The sequence below is a fragment of the Balaenoptera acutorostrata genome, chromosome 14 (genome assembly GCF_949987535.1).
Source record: "Balaenoptera acutorostrata chromosome 14, mBalAcu1.1, whole genome shotgun sequence".
Lineage (NCBI taxonomy): Eukaryota > Metazoa > Chordata > Mammalia > Artiodactyla > Balaenopteridae > Balaenoptera > Balaenoptera acutorostrata.
In genome coordinates, this window is record NC_080077.1 from 59,448,732 (window position 1) to 59,475,595 (window position 26,864).

The following is a 26,864-nucleotide window of genomic DNA, read 5'->3' on the forward strand; positions in this document are numbered from 1 at the left end:
ACCACAGTAAAGTTAGTAAACACATCCTTCACCTCACATAATAACCATTTTGTTTTGTTGTTATGATGAGAGCACTAAAGCTCTACTCTTATGTCAGCTTTCAAGTACACAGTACAGTATGATTAACTGCAGTCACCATGCTGTACATTAGATCCCCAGAACTTACTCATCTTATGCCTAAAAGTTTGTACCCTTTAACCAACATCTCCTCATGCCCCTTACCCCTCAACTCCTGGCTACTCCATTCTGTTCTTTGTTTCTTTGAGTTTGATGTTTTTAGATTATTTGTATAAGGGAGATCATACAGTATTTGTCTTTCTCTGTCTGATGTATTTCAAGATAGTGTAATTTTTAAAGTAGATAGAATCTGCCTTACCATTTATTTACTTTTGGCCCTTTTTTTTTAAGGATAAATAGTATGGTGTAATATTGCTATATGTCATCTTCAACTAACTAAAGATATCTAAGCATTCGCATACCTATTATACAAAATTAGTTATACAGAATTTAAATTATAACATGGGAATAAAGCAAACATTAAGGTTTATAGTTTCTTTACTATTTAGTACTGAAATAAGAGGATTTATTTTTCCTTCTTTTCTCCTAAAATTTGGTTTTTTAGGTAGGGATCATCACTTCTCCTTTGATTAAAGTATTAAGAGGTTAAAAAAAAAATTTTCAGTTACAGATTCAGGAAAAATTATTCAACTGTGAAGTTTCACAACTTGGATAAATTTGTTAATTAAAATGAACACTCTAAGTATAAAAGCACAATGACTACATATAGATCCAGTGGCTAAAGAAATGTATTTTTAAGAAAACTTTTCACTGCAATTGTGGCTTAAGGTCATTTTCTAACAATTCCCTTTATTACACAGATTTTATATGTTATTGTTGTGTTTTAAAATTATTAACCTTTGGTTTCATTAAATTAACATGTTATAAAGCTACATTAAAATGCTATGTTAAAAATTATATTTTCTTTCAGAATATAATCTAAAGAATTACCCAATGTTTATTATAATTCAAAAGTACAAATATCTGTTTTTTCCATAGGTTGTTTTAAGTTTACCAATAAAAAATTAAAACCACTCCCTGTTCTTGTATGATCTTTTTAAAGTGTATGTATTATTAATATGTATAAATCCCAATAAAATATGATTTTGTTTTATGCAAAAATTACTGCATTTACCATTGTATTTATATTATATATTTATACTAGCTATGCTGCAAATGGGTATCTTTAGAGGAAGAAACTACTAATGTGTTGCCCTTTGTGATTTTGGTAATGACAGTATACAAAATCACAACAAAGAGGGATAGAATCAGCAATATTATGTTGTTTTGATTGTGGTGCAGTCACATTTAAAACTGTCAGTAATGTTGTCACATAAAATGAAACCAAAATTTAAAAGAAGCAAAAAGAAGAAGAAAAATTAATGAATACCAAAATGTTTATAATACTATATGGAATTAAATTCAAATGGGAAAACTAATCAAATGCCATAATAATAAGTAAAGTTTTGGAAGATAACATTTCTAATGTACTGTTCTCAATTAAATGAGGCAGGACTGATTTTTAATTAATTGGAGAAACATCATGTCCAATAATTGTGCTTACCTTCTTTTAAATACAGCATAATGATGTATTTTAAAAACTTAACTTTCAACAAAATGGTCTTTGATGTAATGTTTATATTCAACTTTAATGCATTAGTTTAACTTTTGTTATATTTTTGATTTGCAGATTGCTCTGGGAACAGTTACTAATGTGGAAGAAGCAGTGAAGTGGATAAGTTACACTTATCTTTATGTACGGATGAGAGCAAATCCATTAGTGTATGGCATCAGTCACAAGGCTTATCAGGTAGAAAACTCATTTACTAAAAAAAAAGTCAGACCTCCTTTTTAGTTCTGTAATCCTTTCATGATATGAGGATAAATATTTGCTACTTCTGCTCATCTGAAAAGATTTAGGTACCTGGAAGAAAAACAAAGAGCTTTAATCTTTTTTAGAAAATACTAAGGAAAATTAAATTTGTCCCTGGTAATTATTTCACTTTCTTTATATATCTTTTCCACTGATCTTTATGTTATTATCAATTTACTGCTCAGATAACTTTCCATTTGATATTAGTATTTTGCTATGTTTTTTTAACTATATTTTTTTTTTTTTTTTTTAAAGGATTTTCTTATTTATTTATTTATTTATTTATTTTTGGCTGTGTTGGGTCTTCGGTTCGTGCGAGGGCTTTCTCCAGTTGCGGCAAGCGGGGGCCACTCTTCATCGCGGTGCGCGGGCCTTTCTCTATCGCGGCCCCTCCCGTCGCGGGGCACAGGCTCCAGACGCGCAGGCTCAGCAATTGTGGCTCACGGGCCCAGCTGCTCCGCGGCATGTGGGATCTTCCCAGACCAGGGCTCGAACCCGTGTCCCCTGCATTAGCAGGCAGATTCTCAACCACTGCGCCACCAGGGAAGCCCTAACTATATTTTTTAAATTTAGTTTTTAGAATAAACCAGACATGAGGAAACTTACAAACCACTTTTAATGATAGGCTTATGTTATATACAGTATATTCTTCTTATCAAGTCCTTCTAAGCCTTTGTTCCTAAATTAAAAGATAGCATTAATGAGTTACTATCTTAACAGTTTGGAGGCTGGATCAGTTCTGCTGTGCACACAGACTGAGAATCAGATGCATGTGTACCTTTATAAATTTTTTTTTTTGACAAAAAATTAAAATTTAATTAATTATGAAAAGTAAGTCTACCCATTCTGACACAGAAACAGAAAAACAAGAGGTCACACAGTGTGTAAATGGCAAGATTCCACATGGGTTGGGTTTTCAGGCATTTCACAAAGATGGTGATCAATGCAGAACAATCGAGGAAAAGACACACAGAACTATTAACAATGAATGAATGTCACAGAGGACTGGGCTGGGAGAAGGGGAAAGACAAATATGAGATTTTTACAATTTTTACTTCCTCAGTCCCTGTACTTTGATTTTTTAACAATAAGCATGAATTACTTTCTAAATAAAAAATACTTTCAAAAATTCATCCTCTTAAAAACAAAGTTTGTAATGGATAAAGAAGATGTGGTCACAGCTCTTCCTATAAACTTCACAATTGTGTGGTCCACATAGCTTACAGATTCTGTGAGATCTTGTCTTTTCTTTAGAACTCTGCTTTATACCCGTAAATGCTTCCTAATTACAGATAAAATCCAGTTGTTGTCTAATGAAAGTACGATTTCACCACCATCATATCAATATTCATTAGTGTTAAATCAAAATTAGCAAAGAAGTTGAATTTAACTTGGAACTATAGTTTTCCTCTATTTACTAATAATGATAATTTGTGTGTGTGTGTGTGTGTGTGTGTGTGTGTGTGTGTGTGTGTGTGTTCCATTTGGTATCAAAGCAGTTGCCTATCTTTTTTTTATCTTTCCTTTTCATATACAGTAACTTTGACCATGGGAAAATTGAAACTTAAGATTTAGGAGGGAAAAAAAAAGAAGAAAAATAGCAGCAGCAACTAGTTATGAAGCTGTTCATCTGAAATTATTTGATTTTTATACTTAGGTTTACTGTAGATGGGGGATTCAACTACCTTTATTCTTCTTCTCAGTTGAAATCTGTGCTAATCTTCAAATGGATATCTTTTACAACCAGATAGCTCTCAGTTATAAAATGTAGGTGTATTGTAACCTGTACCTTTATAAATTTTAAAGAATAAGGCACTAGCTATTCTTATTACAAATGTGGGCTTTGTGAAAAGAGTCAATGGTACTATGAAAATATTCTGAAGGGGTAAAGGAAGACCAAACACAACATGTATTTTTTCATGGGCTAAGGGATCTCAAATCTTGGGACAAGATAAACACATCAATTGATTTTTGTTTAAGTACCAGGTTAATATCAGAAGTCATTTTTATATAATTTTCTAGTATAAAAAGTGGGTTTTTTTCCTTTCTGAGATACAAAGTTTTACAACCTTCACAGTTCAGAGAATCTTACCTTTTTATTTTTTTGACCTAAGTGTTTTTATTTTATTACTCAGTAGGAATGTGTAGCCACAAAACTCATGTGAACTAACACAGATCATGTAGTTTAATTCGTTTTAATGGTTTAGTAATATGTGATTAATAAAATGCTGTCATAAGATGAGCCTGAAATATACAGTATGTTACCTACAGAAAATATGTAAGACTTTTTGTATTTGCTAATGTGACTGGATTCCATCTTACTTCCCTACAGTTGATTTTCCTTTGCCTCATTATGATTTGTTCATTTATTTTAGCTATATTTGATACATGAATAAGCTGCCATAAAAATCTAAGTTAGAACAAGTGGTAGGAGTATTAACTCATTAATTGATTTCTAAAGTATTTTATACTTCCCCCTCCCCCCTTTAAAGGTCATACTTCACTTTATAGCTTGTGACCAGACCACGATCTTCAGGACTTGATGTGTGTGAATGTATGTGTGTATATATACATGTATTTATACACACACACACATCATAGTGACAGGAATGTTTGTTAATATCTTGTGTTAAATGTCCTTTCTGCTTAGAAAAATACTGTAATAATTTCTAAACTATTCAGAAATTCATTGTCAAATTGATTTTACTCTTTGCTTCTATTATCATTATAGGCAGAATGGGTTTTCCCATCAACAGTTATAAAAACTGCTAGAACACTAAAACCATGCTTTTGAAAGGATAACTTTTCATTTATTTTTGTATACCTTTATTTGAACAGAGGAGAGCATTCTCACTATCATTTCTCTAAATAGGACTGTGGTTTGATATTTTAAAATTCTTATTTATTTTAGTGTGGGAGGGAGAAAGCAGTGATTTTTTTTCATGTATCTAATTCCTAATCCTTATTAATCTTAAAGATCATAAGACTATACAGGAATTTTAGATTCTAAAATATTACTATCTGAAGATAATATACAGATTGATAATTTTAATTAATTTTAAATCTTTATTTAATGGAATAAAGTATTTTCTAATTATGTCCTATCTTTTAAAAAATGCATTCTTTTAAAATTATAATAAAAAATTTATACTAACTAAAGCATCAACAGAAAAACTTAATTTCCATAACAGGTATACATTTGCAAATGATGACTCTCTAAAGAATTATTCAAGTGTTTTTTTTCTTCCTATAGATTGACCCAACATTAGCAAAGCATCGAGAACAGTTGGTCATTGAAGTTGGACGGAAACTAGACAAAGCTCGGATGATTCGTTTTGAGGAACGAACTGGATATTTTTCCTCAACTGATTTGGGTAGAACTGCCAGCCACTACTATATTAAATACAACACTATTGAGGTATTATACTGAGTGAAACAAACAGAATAATATGTTTGTCTTTAGATGCAAATACTTTCTAGACTTCAAAATAGAGTATTCATGCAAAATAACAAAAGCTACTAATAGAACAAAATGCATTTCACTTTTATGAATTCAACAACATACACTCAGTAAAGATAAGAAAAAAAATAGAACTATAAATATTCAGGACCCTCTTGCCATCCCGTTCAATGAGTATATCCCAAGAAGTAGACGCACCCAAGCCTAAAACCATTGAGCATATTGGTGAGACCTATGGAATGAGTGCCTGAATGATTTAAAGTGGGGGCTGATGGCTTAATGATATCCATGAATAAAAAGTTGACAAATTAATTGCAAGTTATTGAGAAACACTGACTAAAAAGAATTATAAAAACTAATGAAAATATCAGGGCACTGAACTGTACTATTTGGATAATTGAAGAGATTTTTCAAAGGTAATTTTTACTACACAGTTGTATCCTTGCCTGTTACCTTTTAATGTAATCTTATGTAAGGTAGGGTGCCACTATAATATCTACATTTTAAAGAATACATACTTGTCTTCGTGTGTATTTCTGTACCTACATATGTACCTTCACATGTTAATACATGGGAAAACTTAATAGTGATTACCTGTGAGGAGAGGACTTAAATTTGAAAGGAGTTGGATTAAGGTGAATTTTTACTCTTTACTCTTTTTATAGAGAGAAAGTTTGATTTTTTTTTAATGTTCATTTTTATTTTTGTTCTTAAAATTGTTTTTTAAATGAAAAAGTAATAGAAATCACTAAGGTGAAATTTCTTCAGAAATATGAACACCAAGGCCTATATGAAATCTAAGTTTTGTACTTATTTAACATGTGCTTATTATGCAGATAACATGTTTCAGAAAACATTTTCACGTGCATAATAGCTTTTCCTCATCTTGCCGCACATAAATCTTGTGTTTGTATAGCACTTTAGATTTCTTCAAAGTCTTTTAACATATATTACTCACAACCGTGATATGGTAGTTCCTCAACCCAAAACATTTTCCCTCGCCCTCTATTGCTGCTATCACCTACTCATGTTCACTCATTTTGTCCATTAAGTTACCTTTCTCATTTGTCCACTTGGTAGTGTGTTGCTGCCAAACTACATCTTAAGCCTGTTTGCTGCTCTCTTTCAGGGACTGTAGCCTTTCTTCTTTCCAGTTTCCTGAATTTCTGTATGCCCTAACTAGCAATGTTGTGATATATTTGCCGGAATCTTAAGTTACATATTTTTAGTTATTCCTCTCTGAATTTTATGTGATATATGATGAGCTTTAAGTTGATGAATGGTGCAGATTTACATATGCCCATGCTGAAAATGAGCCAAGACAAGAATGTTATGCTGAACATTGTTTTAGATATCTGTTGTACGTTTCATTAACTGATTTTATAGATCTTTTTGCTTCTAAAGGTCTTCTCTAGCTAATTTTGTTTGGGGAATGTTTTTTAGTCTTTGATAAATTTGACAATGTTTAAAATGATGATTTTGGAACAGTATGCTACAGACATTATAACCCTGCATATTCTAGGGCTCAGATGTTCTCTTAGAATGTGTGATTTATAGTCACATTTTTAATTTAAAATATTTTACTGGACCTTCTATTTTAATCAAATATAACACTTACTTTGGTAGACCTTCAATGAACTCTTTGATGCTCACAAAACAGAAAGTGATATTTTTGCTATAGTCTCCAAAGCTGAAGAATTTGATCAAATCAAGGTAAGATTACTTGAAGCTTGAATCAAATGCATATAACGCATGTGTTGATTCATTTATAAAAGTTCATAATTTATTGTTATTCCTGATACAATATAAGCTGTATGACACTTCACATTTTGAGTACCAGCAATGTTCTTCCATTTATCAACAATGTCCACTATCCTAGATTTTGATAGTATGTCATACCTGACCTCATTCTTTGCTCTCTACTGCAAATCAAACATAATTTAAATAGGTTTTGCAGTAATGAAACTGTCAGAGAATATAGTGTGTAGATTTTGGTTTATTTGCAATATAAGGTTCGCTGAAGAAAATATAAAGGGCATGCATGATTCAAACTTAGATATGAATATTTCTGTACCCATATTATAATTTAATCTTATTAACAGTGAAAACTTTAATACTTTGAATCATAGTACTTCACAGCTTTAAGCTATGAATGCGTTATACCATATAAAAATATATGACTGTAATGAATGCATTTGAAGATAATTCAAGTTTGCCCTAATCCATTTGGGCAGAGGTTTTACTCTGGTCAAATAAAAAATGAAATCTCATCAGTTGAAAGATGGTGAGGTCAGAAGACTTAATTTTTGTGACATATCAAATTTGTATATGTCAATGGCAATTTTAATATTGGTGATGAATAATAAAATGTAATCTTATCAGCATTAAGATAGTTTTTCATTGTATTTTATTAGCTACCTATGAAAAAATTGCTATTATTTTAGTATACAAAAGGAAACTCTTGAGTTGTCACAGATGGAAACTTTTAGAAAACATGCAATGTGGTTTAATTTCAATATAAAAAATTTAAATAAATCAGCCCAAATAATCCTATAAAAACATTGATTCTTCCAGGTCAGAGAAGAGGAAATAGAGGAGTTAGATGCCTTATTAAACAGCTTCTGTGAACTCTCAGCTCCTGGAGGTGTAGAGAACAGTTATGGGAAAATAAACATCCTACTACAAACTTATATCAGCCGAGGGGAGGTGGACAGTTTCTCCCTTATATCAGATTCTGCATACGTTGCCCAGGTAAGAATATTACTCCCTTCCTGTTTTCTCTTCCTTGGTTACTTTTGGAGATTCAAGGAATTAATTCATGCTATACTATGAATGTATTGCATTGTGACATGCTGTCAAATTACCATTTTATCTTAGAACTGGTTCTGTTTAATTTGTACATCTTTTATGCCGTCTATGCTGTTAGATCAGGAACAGGGGTGGGATTTGGTGGTTGGCTTGGCTTTTTTTGATGTTGCTATTATTTACATTTTAGAGTTTAAAATTATCAATATCTGATTTTTTTCTGTTTTAAATGATAAAGTTCACTTTTACTTAGGAAGGGCAATAGTACAATAATATTTCAAGTGAAAAGAAAAGATTGTGGAACCTTTGTAGCATTCCCCAGATGTTAGAAATGTAAACAATTGTTTTTAACCATTAAACAAGGCTTAATAAATATACCCCATACCATATATTAAGTATGATATATCTTTTATAAAAAAGATAATCTTTCTTTCCTACTGTCGATACTTAACAAATTGAGTACTGAAGGAAAATTAATCCATAAATTACAGCTCATTAAATGTTTAAGTTTGTAAAATTACCATAGTATAAAATGTTGTAATATTTATGTTTTTAATATTCAAGCCCTCATATGATATAAAGTAGATTTTGTTTGCAGTATTTACCTTTCAAATGAGAGGTTTCCCTTCTAGGCATACTTTTTTAAAAGATATTTTTTATTTCTCAAGAATACTTTTTAAATTATTTTTATTGAGTAATGCCTCCTCTAGGTTAAGGAGAAATAAAAGGTTAATCTTATTTTAAATATAGAAAATATTCCACTATGTATTTTGTGTTTGTAATTTTGCTCAAAGACTTAATATAGAAAGAGTATGTTTGTGTTAAATGAATTATTATTAACAGCTATGAATACCCCAGAGTGCTTTGAAATAACTGTAAACATGAAATATTTACAAACATAAACCAAGATATATTGGTAAACAGTTTGAATGAATGCAGTAATTTAATCAAAGTAACCAAGAGACCAGGTGATGATTTCATATATTATATAAAGTAAATGTGGATGTGGTGAAAACATACTCTTTTTATTTTTTATTTTGGAACACATAGTTTCTGCCATAGAAAAACACATATATTCTCAAAAACCTAAAGCCTCTATACGGAACCATTGTTTTTAAAGTCTTTTGTTTTATCTGTTTTTCTGAAAAATAATATAATATTGTCATTTTATTTTATCTAATGATTTTATATTGCAATAGTTAATGATTTAACTGAAACGTAAAGCTTTACTGGGTTCTGGATGAATAATCTGACCATATTTCTGCTTGATTCAAGATTATGAAGATATCATCAGAGACTGATTTATGAATTGCTTTACAGTATAAAACTTACGGTTTCTTCATGATTGGTACCCAGAAAGTCAGTCTCAAAAGATTGAGGATATATCTCTAAGAATCCCTTTAAAAAAAAAAAAAAAAAAAAACTATTATGGGTTTATCATTCTTGAATATGTTAGATAAATTATTGTTGGTTTTTTGGGGGTTTTTTTTGGTTTTGTTTTGTTTTTGTGTGTATTTTTTTTTTTTAGTTTAAGCCATCAGTAGTTCCACAAGCACTCTCTCAGCTCTGTAAAATAGTACTTCCTTGTATATTTCTGAAACTTTATTCTCTCAGCCCTTAAGATAAATCCTTAGCTCAGATATTCTATGATTTTATAAAGGGGCCTATATTTATCTTCTACATGTTAGAGATTTTGATCATTATTCCCATGCAATTTATATCATTTCAGATTAAAACGTCCTGTTGGTATCTTCTCACATGGGATTTCTCTTTCCATTTCTTTTAGCTTTTAGGGAACAACTATAGGTTCTGAAATATAAAAACATACTTTCAAACACAGTTGAGAAAATTAGCCTGGCAATTTTTTTAGAAGAGCAACTGAGCATGCTGTAGGAAGACCTATTTGATAGCTATAAAAATCAAAATATTCATTTTACTGATCATTTTCTGGGCCTAATAAGAGATATCCTGTCAATTTTTAACGGGTGTTACAGCTATCCTCATACTTCTAAATACCATTTGTTCTTAAATTTCTAATACTGAAACAAAGTAGTCGAATTTATCAAAAGATGAATAACACTTTTTATATAAAATATAAAACCAAAATCCTTAATTCTTATGATCATTTTTCACCTCATAATTTCAAGCCGGATCATCTGTTTGCTATTTAAAATCTTACTCTTTTCTATCTCTTTTTATGATTTTGATCAGATTTAACATTCTTCGTTTTCAAATACAGATGTCATTAGATATTGTAAGGTGTCTCTAAGCTCATGATTTTAAAAATAATCTTCCATAAAACAGTGATAGAGGGAAGGAAGAAAAACAAACTACAGAGATGTGAATAAAGGCTTCAATCATTGTAACTTTCTGTATGTCTACTAATGAAGTTATCCTTAGATCACTGAATTTAGAATCTTGGAGTTAAGTTTGGCATTGTTTAGATCTGGCTTTCAATAGATACTCTGACATCAACTCTCCTGGTCAAATTATTAACCTCACCAAACTTTAGTATCTTCGTCTATAAAATCATAATATCAAGACCAGTCAAATGACCAGTTGTCATAAAAATTAAATGAGATAATATATGCAAAGCGGTAAGCATACTGCTTGGTTTATACAGGAGCCATTAATATGGGTTAGTTGCACTCCTCAGTATTTCTTTGTTGCTCTTCTCTCACTAATTGTTCTCTCTGACTGGATCCGAAAGTCTTCCTTATTTCTCTAAATAGTTTTATAAATTTAATCATTCCACTATATACCCAAGGGCATCCTTGGCTGTCTCTTAGATTCTAAAATGGCCTCAGCACCCTCCCAAATACTTTGTATTTTTTTTTTGTCTCTTCCTACTTCATTCCTGTTTAGGGGGTGTGAGGTGGAGCTTCCTAAGGACTGGGAAATAAAGCTACTCTTGGAGAGTTAAACAGGATAACATCCACATATAAAGGATGTGATTATTCTTGTGTAGAAGTAATAAAGATAATTAGGGTTATATGAGGATAGATGTTGCCCACAATTAAAGGATGCAGCTAGACATACTTTTGAAACTGAGTCTGAATAATAACTTTATTGACAAATTTAAAATTACATTGGACCTAACCACCAATCCCCCTTTTCATTCTTCAGAACGCAGCTAGAATTGTCCGTGCTCTTTTTGAAATTGCTCTGAGGAAACGTTGGCCTGCCATGACCTATAGGCTCCTGAATCTTAGTAAAGTCATCGACAAGAGGCTCTGGGGTTGGGCTAGCCCTTTGAGACAATTTTCAGTCTTACCACCACACATTCTAACAAGATTAGAAGAAAAAAAACTTACTGTGGATAAGCTGAAAGACATGAGGAAAGATGAAATAGGTAAGAAGGAAGCAAAAATGTTTTAATATACTGTTTCATGCAGCTAAAATATTTCACTTGATGTAAAAAAAAAAAGTATTGTGAATTTCCACATTACTAAAGATAAACTTTTACCATTTTTATGAAATTTCTTTTACATTGATCTAAACAGGCAGAAGTCTCTCTAAATTTTATTAAGTTACTCAATAGAATTAGCAGTTAAAATGGAGTTTAGATTGTCACACCCTTGAGTATTTTACAGATAGAATTGTAGCTACGAGTGATGAGAATTAGTCAATGAGGCTTATTCTCAATTTATTTCTTTTGTTCATTTCATTTCATCGTCTTTTGTTATGTATATCAGCAGTATTACAGCAAAAAAGTATGTCAACATTAAACCCTACATTTCTTCAGTTTCTAAATGAGCTTCATCATTACACATGTATAGATCTTTAAACACAGTTGGTATTGGTGTGTAAATAGCATTTGGTCTTCTATGTTTTTCACATAATATTGAAAAATTATCCCTACATACATTGCCATGTACCTTAACATTCTGTTGGACAAACATTGATTAGGTAATATTTCAGATTCTGAATAGAATAGACATTACACATGAAGGGAGTCAGGCTGAGGAGAAATAGAGGGACCTGGCAAAAGGTCCATAGATGTGTAGAGAGGCTGAGATAGTTATTTCCCTTGTATAATAAGAAGAATACTTCGCAGATGGAATGGAAAAGGGCAGGTATCAATAAAAATAGAGAAAAACTGAGAATACAAACTAGGAAGTTGAGAGTACACCTTGGGTAACATAAATATTTTATTAAAATAAGGAAAATCACTTTAGATTTTCAAACTTTGGCGAACATAAAACATTTTGATTTACTTGTAAATATGCTTTAAAAAAATTATATTATGAAGCACCAAGACATACAAGAAATATTGATACTATAAGATAGAATCTATTTCCGCTTAGTCGCTTGGCCTGGAGTAGGAAAATGTTTAAAGTTAGTCACATCTGTTTGTGACCCTCACCCCCACCCTGGTGCCTCCGTTTGTATCTGTATTTCAGAATCTGATCATTTACGAAAATATGTATAAGTGGTTAATTTTGTGCTGGACTGGCCATATTTTATATTTTTATCTTTGTTTTCTGGAAATGGGAATGGATAGGTTAGTTGTGTTTGATTAGTAAAGCATTTTCCATCATGGTTATAGAGTTCTGAAATAGGCCTTGAATAAATTAATGACTGTTTTCACAAAATACTGAATATTTCTATAATGAGTCTTAAACTGGCTAGGAGAAAAGTGGAACTGTTTATAGTAGTTTAAAGACTATCAAGTCTCAGTAATTTTAAGAACCCTATTAATAGCTGAAAAAACCTTGATACTGGTTTACAGAGCTATGAATTGCTAATTCAAGTTTAACTATTACAAAATATTCAAACATGCCAGGTCAAGAATGTCAGCTATTCTACATAGCAAATCATAAAACAAGCAATAAAAACACCTTCCTGAAATCCCATTTACAAGTCAGATTATATTGCTTTTTTTCTGTCTGGACACATTTCTTCTAAGTGACATTTTCCCTGCAGGTCACATTCTGCATCATGTGAATATTGGGCTCAAGGTCAAACAATGTGTTCATCAGATTCCTTCTGTTACAATGGAAGCGTCCATTCAGCCCATCACACGGACTGTCCTCCGAGTGACGCTCAGCGTCTGTCCTGATTTCACTTGGAATGATCAGGTAGAAATGGAAAACACCTATATCTACATTAAGGAAAAATGTCTGTACTGCAGGTTCAACTACACCTCCTTACGTCTGTCCTCAAGGCATAAAGAAAAACCTTTAAAAAGAATATATATCGAAGAATCATTTAAAACATTGTATCAATAGTATTATTTACTCTCATCCTCAAGATAAGCATGTGGTATAATATATTAATAATATGTCAACCAGTGAGACCCCTTCAGAACATTTTAGGAAACCTACAATTTCACATTGTATAATGGTTTAGTGGATTCAGCTCCATAGGGACTTTGCTTTATTCTATCTTCTTTCATTTTTCTCTATGTGATCTTCATTTTTTCCAGCTCTTCTTACTCTGTCATTTTAACCTACTCAAAATTCAAGATTCTTCATGCTAAAAGGGCCCTTTTAAAATCCTGAGGTTTCTCAAACTATCATTCTCTTCTTTACCATTAGACTTGTAGAAAGAGTAATCTGCATTTTCCTCCTGGTCACCTGTTTCCTGCTGAGACTACTTCTTCAGTGATCACCAAAGACTGACTGATTGCCATAATAAATGGCTTTTTCTTAGTTATTTTGTTTACTTCTCTGAACATTCAGTCCTATACATTGTCCTTGAAAATGTCCTTCTTTGGCTCCCATCACTTTCTGTTTCTGTTTTTACCCCTACTTCTGTTCTTTCTTCCAGACCTTAGCTGTTACTGTATACTCTGGATCCTCTTCTTATTCAGTCAATAATTCTTAAGGTCTGTCTTTGCACCAGTTACTGAGCAAAGAGTAGAGTAGAAAAGAGATTGTACATACAGGCAAGTACATGTCAGTCCTTTCATTCAAGAAGCCAGTGGGGGAAGACAGGTAAATCAGTAAATGTAGTATAGCAATGCTTACTTTACATGGTAATTGTAAGGTTCTAGGTAAGTGTAAGTAAATATCTTCTGCATTACCTGACATTAGTACATCTTTAAAGTGAATGCATTTTATTCTGCGATGTTACGCAACCATAGTCCTAACCCAAATCTACCGTTGGTCTTAAAGTGTCCTTAAAGTGTCCTAACCATTCATTCCTTCGGTTTCCTCATCTGTAAACATGTATAATAATAATAATTATCTTTCTCATAGAATTTCTGTGAGGACAAGATGATATAAAATTTTATTTAATATTTTAATAAATATAGAATTTTACATAAAGTATAAAATTACAAGTAGCCATAAACTCATTTCAAGTTTTGATATTTTCAAATACATAAAAGTTTTATGTTTTTTTACCCTGTTTTCTTGTATCAAGATCCATAATAGGAATTCCCTGGCAGTCCAGTGGTTAGGGCTCCACGCTTCCACTGTTGGGTGCCCAGATTTAATCCCTGGTCGGGGAACTAAGATCCCACAAGCCACCCAGTGCGACCAAAAATAAAATAAAATAAAAAGGATCCATAATAAATCTCCCACAATTTGGTTTAATTCATTGTTAGAATGGAGTACTTAATTGTTCATAGTTGCTTCTATAAGTTAGAATGCTGTTGGCTGCAAGAATAGCAAATATGATTTGTCTCAAACTGACTTAAGCAGAAGAAGATATATCATCTTACATAATGATAGGTCCACAGGTAGAATAGGCCCTGAAGATGATTGAGTCTTCTGTTTAATGATACTCTTCCGGACCCAGGATCTTTCCATCTTTTTGCTCTGCTGATATTGTTGGCTACTTCCCAAATGTTTTCATGCTTCCTTGTTCACATTTAACAGAGAGAGGGAAAAATACCCCACCTGCAGCAGCCCAGAGCATGGGCCAGAACACCTTTTCTTCAGCCTAACTGGGCCGGTATTGGGCACATGCCTATCCCTCACCACAACCTGTTGTAAGGGGGATACCATAAGCTGATTAGTGTATGCTAACCAAAATTATCCTGGGAGGTGGGGTTACCTTCTGAATTACATGAGAGAGGTGTGAATACTAAACAAGACTAGGCTTTGTTAGGAATAAAAAAAAGAAAGAGCAATGAGTATACAAAATACAGTATATCTATCCAATGGAATATCATTTGTTAATAAGAAGGAATGAAGGACTGATGCACACTGTGACATGAACGAAAACATTATGGTAAATGAAAGAAGCCAGTCGCAAAATCATTTCATATACATGATTCCATTTATATGAAGTGTTCCAAATAGGTAAATCTATAGAGAAAGAAAGTAGATTGTGGTTGTCCAGGGTTGGAGGTTGGGAGGATGGGGGGAAGATAGGTAGGGTACAAGGCTTTTTTGGGGGATGATAAAAATGTTCTAAAATTAGGTTATGAAGATGGTCACAAAACTTTGTAAATGTATTAAAACTATTGAACTGTATATGTTAAATGAGTAAACTTTGTTATGTAAATTACATATCAATAAATCTGTTAAAAACAGAGAGAGGAATGGGTGCTGGGAATACGAACAACAGTATCCCTTACTTGAGTTACAGTATATAGTATTAGGATACTATTTTTCTTCTAGGTCCATGGGACAGTAGGAGAACCCTGGTGGATTTGGGTAGAAGATCCTACAAATGATCATATATATCATTCAGAGTATTTCCTAGTTCTAAAAAAACAGGTAAATATGTATATATGGCTCTATCCTTATTATGTTGCTGTCATTAGGAAGAAAATGTAAACTAAATAATTTCTATTTTTACCTATTTCTCTATAATTTCATAGTGCCATTAAAGCTTTATGTATTATTTTTTATATTTCTGTTTGGTTTTAAAAGAAAATAGTAATTAAATGTTATAGTATTCATATATTCAAAGTGATTTTCATTTGAGAAATTTAATTATAATCTTTCTAATGGTTTAAGGCATGTCTTCCAGAGGGGTGGGTGGGATAAATAATATTTTTAAAAATTAAATAAATAAAAAATAATAACTTTAGGTGTTACATAAGCACAGTACTAAAGAATGTTGAATCACATTGTATAAAAGATATTGTTTTTTAAATTCTCTGTAAATTTCAAGAGAAAGACTCAATTTGATGAAAGCTGTCTTTAACTGTGATGCTTCATTCCTAATTTCTCTTTTTATCAAAGAGAAAGCAAGCTAGCTTTAGGCTTGAGTGGACACCCGTAGAATTTTATAGCAATATTTTATTTTCATTGCATTTGTGTTCATGATTATCTTCTATTTATGTCAAGTGTTCTGTTATTCCACTTATGGTAGTCAAAGAATTTAAAGAAAATTATTAAGTAAATAATTTGGTAAAAATTAATGAAGTAAAGTACTTGAGTGAATGAATTTTGGAAAATTCTGATAGAGTCAAATTGATAACCTGTTAATACATGATGATATGCATATGTAAATAATATAAACTGAGTGTATGTTTTTCCTTCTGTAATATCACGTATCCTCAGAAGGGAACCACCTACAAGTTTCTGAAGTATCTGAATATCTCAGCTGTTTAGAAATCCAAGATTTTTTTTTATCTTTAGTACATACTGCTATAGATACGATTGTTTTTACAAGAGACTAATAAAGCCTTTATGCTACTAGAATAGCCATATTCATTTTAGACTTTATTTCACATTAGGTCATTAGTAAAGAAGCTCAACTGCTGGTGTTTACAATCCCTATTTTTGAGCCTTTGCCTTCTCAATATTACATCCGAGCAGTGTCTGATCGATGGTTGGGAGCTGAGGCTGTATGTATTATTAACTTTCAACATCTGATTCTACCAGAGAGACATCCTCCCCATACAGGTAACATATGGAGTAGTAACTTGAATCATTGATTTTTCCAAAATTGTTGTTTTAGCTCATGTTGAAAAGTGTCTATGCTTTAAAGTTGCCTGAATATGAATAAAAATCCAACTTATTTGTCAATACAGTTTGAAAAGAGACTTTTCAAAATCAGATCAAATGGCAGGCCTTAATTTTTTTTTAATTTGAGATCCAAAAACATTAAGACTAGTTCAATTTTTATAATCTAACAAGCATGAGACTCACTGTTTCTGTATTACTATGCCTTGATCTCTATTTTTACATTATAATTTCTCCACATCTCCTTCCTTTTTCATTGCAAGTGTTGTCATTTTATCTGTGCTCTCTGTGAAACTTTTGAGATATCCTTTTTGCCTTGCATTTATTACTGTTAAACTTACTTCTAGTATGTTAATTTAATTAAAGTGAATTGTAGGGGTTTTTCCTCCATATAGTGTGCTTCTACACCAAAAAGTGCTAATACTAAGGAGTCAGGTTATGGTATTACTACAGAATGGATTCACGTATACTTCGAGTCAGTTTGTGTCTTACAAACAACATATACTCTTTATATTGGTTCTTTTCTTCCACACTAACATTATAAAAGGGTATGCGGTGATCTGCAGTATCATGTAACAGTGTTTTTCATTGTTTTCAGTGTTTGATAGTTGACAAAAATCCATTTTAAATTTTTATAACATGATTGACTGCCTTTCTATTTTGATTTGTTAAAGAAGCAAATTTTCATGAACAAATATTTATAATGATACTTTTAAGTAGCCTATAAAATATTCTATTTCAAAAATATCTTGAGGCTAATCTATTAACTAATTAGTATATTAAGTTTATTTCTTCTCATTGAGAATTCATAATGGATGAGTAAAGATTTCAAGAGGCCCTTAATTTATAGCAAAATGAAAGTCAATTTCTCTTTTCCATATACGTCTTCCGAAGACAGACTCTTTGTTTTTTCAAAATAAAAATAGTAGTTTTTACTGCTTTCAGTGAGCACATTATTTGACAATCTTTTGGGAAAGTAAAGTAGGCATTAATGTGACTTTAATCTTTGTCATTTTTGTACTTTGTTCATTATCTTAGCATATCTTAAAGAGAGATACTTTAAACTACAGCTTAGTACCACTTTGATATCCTGACAGAGCAAAACTAAAAAATTGTCAACCTAGAAAAATAATGAGATTGCAGTATCTACTAATCTACTCATTGAAGAGGACCTTTCTGGTTTTCTTTTATCAAATATGCTTTGTGATATCTGGAATCTCAAAATAAAATACATAAAAATGTTTGGTGCTTTCATTTAAAACGTATGCTACCAACATCACTACTGGGTCTCTCTGGCTGCAGTACCTGATTTTAACATATATTAACATCATATTTTAATGCTCATTTAATCACTTCTTTGTTGAGTGACCAAGCACGTCACCTTATTTATATAATTGGCTGATTTTCTGACTACATTTTTAAAAGAAATAAATGTACCACCATGACATACCAATTGATATTAAAAATGCATGATGTGGGACTTCCCTGGTGGTGCAGTGGTTAAAAATCCGCCTGCCAATGCAGGGGACACAGGTTCGAGCCCTGGTCCGGGAAGATCCCACATGCCGCGGAGCAACTAAGCCCATGCGCCACAACTACTGAGCCTGCACTCTAGAGCCTGTGAACCACAACTACTGAGCCCACGTGCCACAACTACTGAAGCCTGCGCGCCTGGAGCCAGTGCTCCACAACAAGGGAAGCCACTGCAGTGAGAAGCCCGCGCACCGCAACGAAGAGTAGCCCCTGCTCGCCGCAACTAGAGAAAGCCCACACACAGCAACGAAAACCCAACGCAGCCATAAATAAATTAATTAATTAAATTTTTTAAAAATGCATGATGTAACCTCAATGATGGCTAGTTCTGTTTGGCTCCAAGTATACATATAGGCATCTCACTGAGCTCAAATCAGTCAGGAAAAAATCTTCATCTTTCACAGAAGTAAAGCATCTTAATTTAGCATCGTCAATAAATGCCAAAATATTTATTTTTTTAGTCTTTATTAAGAATATGTCTATGCTTTGATTAGCATTGCAAGTTAAGACTTCCTCCCTTCTTGATTTTCAGAGCTACAAAAAATATAGGATATTGTAATCTGGTATAAGAAACATACAGTTAGTTCTCAATTACCTGTGTAATAGAGTAGAGCAGTGGAGCAATGGTAATATTTTTAAAATTAGCTTTTTTACTTTTAAATACATTTTCTGAGGAGAGAATTCTGCATACTTTCCCATCTGAAACTGTACGATGAAGATCTAACTCAAGATACAAACCACCATGTCCCTTCACTGATATTTTTTCCCTTCTTACTCAAACTTCAAATGAGTAGAGTCATCTTCCAGGAAGTAATCCTGAGAGTAGCCAACTGATAACTCTCTGGATTATACGAAAATGAAATGACTATCAAGTTCAAGGGTATCTAGGTATAAGTTTATTTCTTGAAATCATTTTTATTTTCTAATCTCCTAGACCTCTAGTCTACATAATGATTTACAATTAAATCTAGTTTCTTTCAGTGTTTTCCCAGCACAGTTCTTATTTACCCAGTCATGCTATGATTTAAAACTCCCACCCAAGTTTCTTCTTGGAATTATTTTAAGTTCATGTTAGTTTGCGTTGGCTAGAACAGCAGTTCACGCGACCACTCTGTTTTGTCAATTGTCTAACAGATGAACAGTAACTTGTTATTAGTAACCATTCTACTACTGAAGTTTGCAAATGGTTTTCCTTCTTCTACAGATTGGTATAGATTTAGTTTTCTTCTAAAACATGCATATTTTCATTTACCTGTCATTCAAATCACTTTCCTGATTGGAAGAGAAAGATGTATCATTAGCACTGTCTTAGAGGTAGCTACCCCAGAAAAGTTTCCAACATGTCAATATTATAAATGTCCTAACAGAAAAAAAGATTGATAACTAGTATGTAAGAATTTGTTAATCCTTTTTTCCCTCTAAAGAATTAAGGATTATTATAATTTATTTCTAAGAGACAGTATTTAATATTGTGCATATTTTCCAGTTATTGTATGTACCTGTTGAATCTTTTCAGAATTACTGGATCTTCAGCCTTTACCAATCACAGCTTTGGGATGTGAAGCATATGAAGCACTATACAATTTTAGCCACTTTAACCCTGTGCAGACACAAATATTTCATACGCTGTATCACACAGACTGTAATGTCCTACTTGGAGCGCCCACTGGATCAGGAAAGACTGTTGCAGCTGAATTAGCCATTTTCAGAGTCTTCAACAGGTACCCTACTTCAAAGGTCAGTTGGAAACAATCACATGCTTACATTCAATTAGAAAGCATAGTTTATAATCTGTAAACTAGCCAGTTCTAAATATACTGGCAGGACTCCATGAATAGATTTGTCACTCTTGGTGAATTTTCCAGGGGAACCCAGATCAGTATTAGAATAACTGGCCACAAGAAAATTTATATTAAACTTTGGAGTTGGGGCTTCCCTGGTGGCGCAGTGGTTGAGAATCCGCCTGCCAATGCAGGGGACACGGGTTCAAGCCCTGGCCTGGGAAGATCCCACATGCCACAGAGCAACTAAGCCCGTGCGCCACAACTACTGAGCCTGCGCTCTAGAGCCCGTGAGCCACAACTACTGAGCCCATGTGCCGCAACTACGGAAGCCCACGCGCCTACAGCCTGTGCTTCACAACGAGACAAGCCACTGCAATGAGAAGCCCGCGCACTGCAACGAAGAGTAGCCCGCGCTCTCTGCAACTAGAGAAAGCCCACGCACAGCAACCAACACCCAACACAACCAAAAATAAATAAATAAAATAAATAAATTTATAAAAAATAATAAAAAAATAAAAAAACAAAAAAACTTTGGAGTCCTTTAGTTAGATTTCCAACGTACATATCGGTGCTCACATGTCCTTTCCTCATTGTAAGATACCTAATTCATAGCCATATTTGTAAGAAATATAATGATTCATAATCATTAATCATAATCAAATCCTTTGGCTATGAAGGAAATGCTAATACTTTAACAAATACAGCTTGATTACACAAGGAAATACAGAGGCAGCTTTTATTCCCCATTTCTCCAAATGGCCATGATATCATTAATGTAAAATAATGTGGCAAGTCAAATAAGTGTTGATTTTAAGCTTTCTTGAAATGTGAAGTACTCTCACTTTAGAAACATTATTTTCCAAGAAAGCTAATTCATATGTTGTGATTAGAATTATGTGATTTTTTTTCCTCATCAGTTATAATTTTAGAAATGTTTTAACTTCCTTTTTCAGTGATTTCCAGTTAGTAGCTGTTCTTCCCTACTTAGCTTTACATTTTCCTACTCCTCAGTTTATAATGTGGCGAGTGATTCATTAGGAGACATACTAACACAACAGTAGAGCTCTGTTCTAAGTTTGAAACATTTTATAAAGGAAAGAATTTTTTTTCAGTGAATAACCTGAAAAAAAATGTAAGTTTGGATTATTGTAAGTATGTAAGTTTGGATTATTAAAGATCGGGAGGGGGGGTTGTTTATTTTTGTTTTTTAAAAGGTAGAACACCTAAAATGTATGACTGGCATTGGTGTCTTTCATAAAATATGCATTAAAATTTAAACAACCAGATTATTTATCTTTAGAATTTCAAAATTAGTAACTTTTTTCATGAAAGAATTATAAATCAGGTAACTCTTGATCATAAAAACTTTTATTTTCAGTAGAACCTTAATTTTCTCTAGGTAATATATTATCTCATAGTTTTTTTTAATTTTTCACATTATGTTAAAAGATAATTTCATTATAAACTACCTAAATAAAATACAAATGGTGCTTTTTAAAAAAAATACTTAAAATGTTCTATGTCGGTATTTTTAGGATGTGCTGTATTCATATCTTACTTTGGATAAGTGTTGTTTAAGTTAATGACTTTTTTCTGTTAATTTAAAATTTTAACTCTTTCATTATTAAAAGATACATTTTTTAAACCACAGTTATATTTTGATAAATTCTATCGAGTTTAGCTTTATTTGAAAATGATGTCACTATTTTCATGAGATCTTTTTGCACCCCCATTTTAGGCAGTATATATTGCACCCTTAAAAGCCCTAGTACGTGAAAGAATGGATGATTGGAAAGTTAGAATAGAAGAAAAACTTGGTAAAAAGTAAGTTCTTACTTTTTCAGATGATATGCGTTGAATAATCTAAAAGGATCAACCAATAAAAGATTTGCATAAAACTGTTGAATGCTTTTACAGTGATTTTCATAGTCTTTTTATTTAAAGGTATGGTAGTTAAAATATTATCAATATTCTCATTTGTTTTAAGATTGCAAGTAAATTAAGGGCTTTCATTTTTCACTTTTATTTGGCAAGATAATTTTCTCAAAATTTCTAGATTCAAAAGCAAAAGAAAAATAAGATACATCTCTTTATTTTTCTTTCATATCTTTCAGGGTAACTTCCAAAAACCGCTTAGAAGGCATTTTGCGTGTAAATAATTTACCAAAAATTAAAAAATCATTGAAGAACATGACTTAAAAAAATTTTACTGTTGACAAGGTTATTTATTATAGTACTGTTTTTAATAGCAAGATTGCATTGTAACCTGAGTGACCAATAGAGCGTCACTAAATAAGTTATGGCACATTCACACAATGCAAAATATTGTATTACTCTATTAAAAAATAAACTCTATATACTGAAGAAATGATCTTCAGAGATAGTTAAAAAAATGTTTTTAAGTTAAGTACCCCTCTTTTGTTTTTAAAAAATGGTAAAGAATATAAATATGTGGTTGTTTTAGAATGAGAACTGGGTGACTGGAGAATATCCATGTTACAGAGACTATTTACTATATATTCTTTGAACCATATGAATGTATTACCTAGAATGTAAAAATAAAGGAATAAAACTAAGTAAAAGCTTTGGGAATGCTATACTTGGAGGAACTAATCTTGACTTTTTTCTGTTTTTCGAATCAAAACAGATATAAGAATGACTTAATGATTTCCTAAAATTTGGAGTTAGTCTTCACATTTCTGTCTTTCACACTCTAAGTCTGAGATCCTCTCAGAATGGGGTGGCACATATTTGCCCCAGGTTATCTTGTTTGTGTCCTAATATGTTTGAATTTGCCTATAATATCTACAAAATTTCAACCTAAGAAAAGAAATGAAGTTCACACATAATCATATTCTTGTTTTTTTTTTTAAACATCTCTATTGGAGTATAATTGCTTTACAGTGGTGTGTTACTTTCTGCTTTATAACAAAGTGAATCAGCTATACATATACATATATCCCCATATCTCTTCCCTCTTGCGTCTCCCTCCCTCCCACCCTCCCTATTGCACCCCTCTAGGTGGTCATAAAGCACCGAGCTGATCTCCCTGTGCTATGCAGCTGCTTCCCACTAACTATCTATTTCACACTTGATAGTGTATATATGTCCATGCCACTCTCTCACTTTGTCCCAGCTTACCCTTCCGCCTCCCCATATCCTCAAGTCCATTCTTTAGTAGGTCTGCGACTTTATTCCCATCTTGCCCCTAGGTTCTTCATGACCTTTTTTTTTTTTCTTTTTAGATTCCATATATATATGTGTTAGCATACTGTATTTGTTTTTCTCTTTCTGACGTACTTCACTCTGTATGACAAACTCTAGGTCCATCCACCTCATTACAAATAACTCAATTTCATTCCTTTTTATGGCTGAGTAATATTCCATTGTATATATGTGCCACATCTTCTTTATCCATTCATCTGTCAATGGACACTCAGGTTGCTCCCATGTCCTGGCTATTGTAAATAGAGCTGCAGTGAACATTGTGGTACATGACTCTTTTTGAATTATGGTTTTCTCAGGGTATATGAGCAGTAGTGGGATTGCTGTGTCGTATGGTAGTTCTATTTTTAGTTTTTTAAGGAACCTCCATACTGTTCTCCATAGTGGCTATATCAATTTACATTCCCACCAACAGTGTATGAGGGTCCCATTTTCTCCACACCCTCTCCAGTATTTATTGTTTGTAGATTTTTTGATGATGGCCATTCTGACCAGTGTAAGATGATATCACATTGTAGTTTCGATTTGCATTTCTCTAATGATTAATGAGGTTGAGAATTCTTTCATGTGTGTGTTGGCAATCTGTATATCTTCTTTGGAGAAATGTCTATTTAAGTCTTCTGCCCATTTTTGGATTGGGTTGTTTGTTTTTTTGATATTGAGCTGCATGAGCTGCTTGTATATTTTGGAGACTAATCCATTGTCAGTTGCTTCATTTGCAAATATTTTCTCCCATTCTGAGGGTTGTCTTTTCATGTTCTTTATGGTTTCCTTTGCTGTGCAAAAGCTTTTAAGTTTCATTAGGTCCCATTTGTTTATTTTTGTTTTTATTTCCATTTCTCTAAGAGGTGGGTCAAAAAGGATCTTGCTGTGATGTATGTCATGGAGTGTTCTGCCTCTGTTTTCCTCTAAGAGTTTAATAGTGTCTGGCCTTACATTTAGGTCTTGAATCCATTTTGAGTTTATTTTTGTGAATGGTGTTAGGGAGTGTTCTAATTTCATTATTTTATATGTATCTGTCCAGTTTTCCCAGCACCACTTATTGAAGAGGCTGTCTTTTCTCCACTGTATATGCTTGCCTCCTTTATCAAAGATAAGGTGACCGTATGTGCGTGGGTTTATCTCTGGGCTTTCTATCCTGTTGCATTGACCTATATTTCTGTTTTTGTGCCAGTACCATACTGTCTTGATTACTGTAGCTTTGTAGTATAGTCTGAAGTCAGGGAGCCTGGTTCCTCCAGCTCTGTTTCTCTTTCTCAAGATTGCTTTGGCTATTTGGGGTCGTTTGTGTTTCCATAAAAATTGTGAAATTTTTTGTTCTAGTTCTGTGAAAAATGCCAGTGGTAGTTTGATAGGGATTGCATTGAATCTGTAGATTGCTTTGGGTAGTAGAGTCATTTTCACAATGTTGATTCTTCCAATCCAAGAACATGGTATATCTCTCCATCTATTTGTATCATCTTTAATTTCTTTCATCAGTGTCTTATAGTTTTCTGCATACAGGTCTTTTTGTCTCCTTAGGTAGGTTTATTCCTAGATATTTTATTCTTTTTGTTGCAGTGGTAAATGGGAGTGTTTTCTTAATTTCTCTTTAAGATTTTTCATCATTAGTGTATAGGAATGCAAGAGATTTCTGTGCATTAATTTTGTATCCTGCTACTTTACCAAATTCATTGATTAGCTCTAGTAGTTTTCTGGTAGCATCTTTAGGATTCTCTATGTATAGTATCATGTCATCTGCAAACAGTGACAGCTTTACTTCTTTTCCGATTTGGATTTATTTTATTTCTTTTTCTTCTCTGATTGCTGTGGCTAAAACTTCCAAAACTATGTTGAATAATAGTGGTGAGAGTGGACAACCTTGTCTTGTTCCTGATCTTAGAGGAAATGTTTTCAGTTTTTCACCATTGAGAATGATGTTGGCTCTGGGTTTGTCATATATGGCCTTTATTATGTTGAGGTAAGTTCCCTCTATGCCTACTTTCTGGAGGGTTTTTATCATAAATGGGGGTTGAATTTTGTCGAAAGCTTTCTCTGCATCTATTGAGATGATCATATGGTTTTTCTCCTTCAATTTCTTAATATGGTGTTTCACATTGATTGATTTGCGTATATTGAAGAATCCTTGCATTACTGGAATAAACCCCACTTGATCATGGTGTATGATCCTTTTAATGTGCTGTTGGATTCTGTTTGCTAGTATTTTGTTGAGGATTTTTGCATCTATGTTCATCAGTGATATTGGCCTGTAGTTTTCTTTCATTGTGACATCTTTGTCTGGTTTTGGTATCAGGATGATGGTAGTCTCATAGTATGAGTTTGGGAGTGTTCCTCCCTGTGCTATATTTTGGAAGAGTTTGAGAAGGATAGATGTTAGCTCTTCTCTAAATGTTTGATAGACATAATCATATTCTTAGTGAATGTCTCCTTTTGTCTTAATAAGTTAACACTTTCCCTCATTAGAAAGGTGTTTATTCCAACATATGGAGGAGGTGTGAGTTCAACTCTATAAAATCACATAGGGCAGAGACTTTGTAAACATAAAGCAAAGTTTGACACCCTTGCATGTCTGCACAAAAGTTAGATTTCAGTGATTTGCTTTTATACATTCTTCATTTTATGGAAGGAAATCATCTTAGAATCATTAAGAAACATCTGTTTTGGACTCAAGTCAGAAAATTTCAGAAATCAAAGGGAGATAAAGTAGTTTTAAGCATAATAAAATTTTATTTTGAAAGACATATTTTTGCTTTTCCAAGCTCATGTGTTACCTGAAAAATTAAAGGGATCATTTTTATTCTTCTCCAGAGTTATTGAACTAACAGGGGATGTAACTCCTGATATGAAATCCATTGCCAAGGCTGACCTTATCGTCACCACACCAGAGAAGTGGGATGGAGTCAGCAGAAGCTGGCAAAATAGGAACTATGTAAAGCAAGTCACTATTCTCATCATAGATGAGATCCATCTGCTCGGTGGGTGCCACTATATCTGAATCCAGTTTACAAACTTCAACTCTTCATACTTGCAGCAGCCAGCATCAGGACTTGTGTTAAATGATTAACATACATTATTCCTATTTCTTAGGGGAGGAAAGAGGCCCTGTTCTAGAAGTCATTGTATCTCGAACAAATTTCATCTCATCTCACACAGAAAAGCCTGTTAGAATAGTTGGACTATCTACTGCATTGGCTAATGCCAGAGACCTTGCTGACTGGCTCAACATTCGTCAGGTATGTGGACGATTGATAAATCAG

The 26,864-nt window shown here is 32.7% G+C and overlaps 1 protein-coding gene across 2 annotated transcripts in view; it reads left to right on the forward strand.

Annotated features, from left to right (window-relative positions):
• ASCC3 (activating signal cointegrator 1 complex subunit 3) overlaps positions 1-26,864 on the forward strand; it is a 344,670-nt gene that overhangs the window by 206,847 nt on the left and 110,959 nt on the right. For both annotated transcript variants that reach the window (XM_057527763.1, XM_057527764.1), the window contains 12 exons: positions 1,748-1,867; positions 5,184-5,348; positions 7,017-7,103; positions 7,965-8,141; positions 11,322-11,547; positions 13,122-13,276; positions 15,770-15,868; positions 16,837-17,005; positions 20,115-20,335; positions 22,121-22,206; positions 26,416-26,582; positions 26,695-26,840. In XM_057527763.1, the coding sequence (XP_057383746.1) occupies positions 1,748-1,867; positions 5,184-5,348; positions 7,017-7,103; positions 7,965-8,141; positions 11,322-11,547; positions 13,122-13,276; positions 15,770-15,868; positions 16,837-17,005; positions 20,115-20,335; positions 22,121-22,206; positions 26,416-26,582; positions 26,695-26,840 (1,818 nt within the window). The remainder of the gene's footprint in view (positions 1-1,747; positions 1,868-5,183; positions 5,349-7,016; positions 7,104-7,964; positions 8,142-11,321; positions 11,548-13,121; positions 13,277-15,769; positions 15,869-16,836; positions 17,006-20,114; positions 20,336-22,120; positions 22,207-26,415; positions 26,583-26,694; positions 26,841-26,864) is intronic.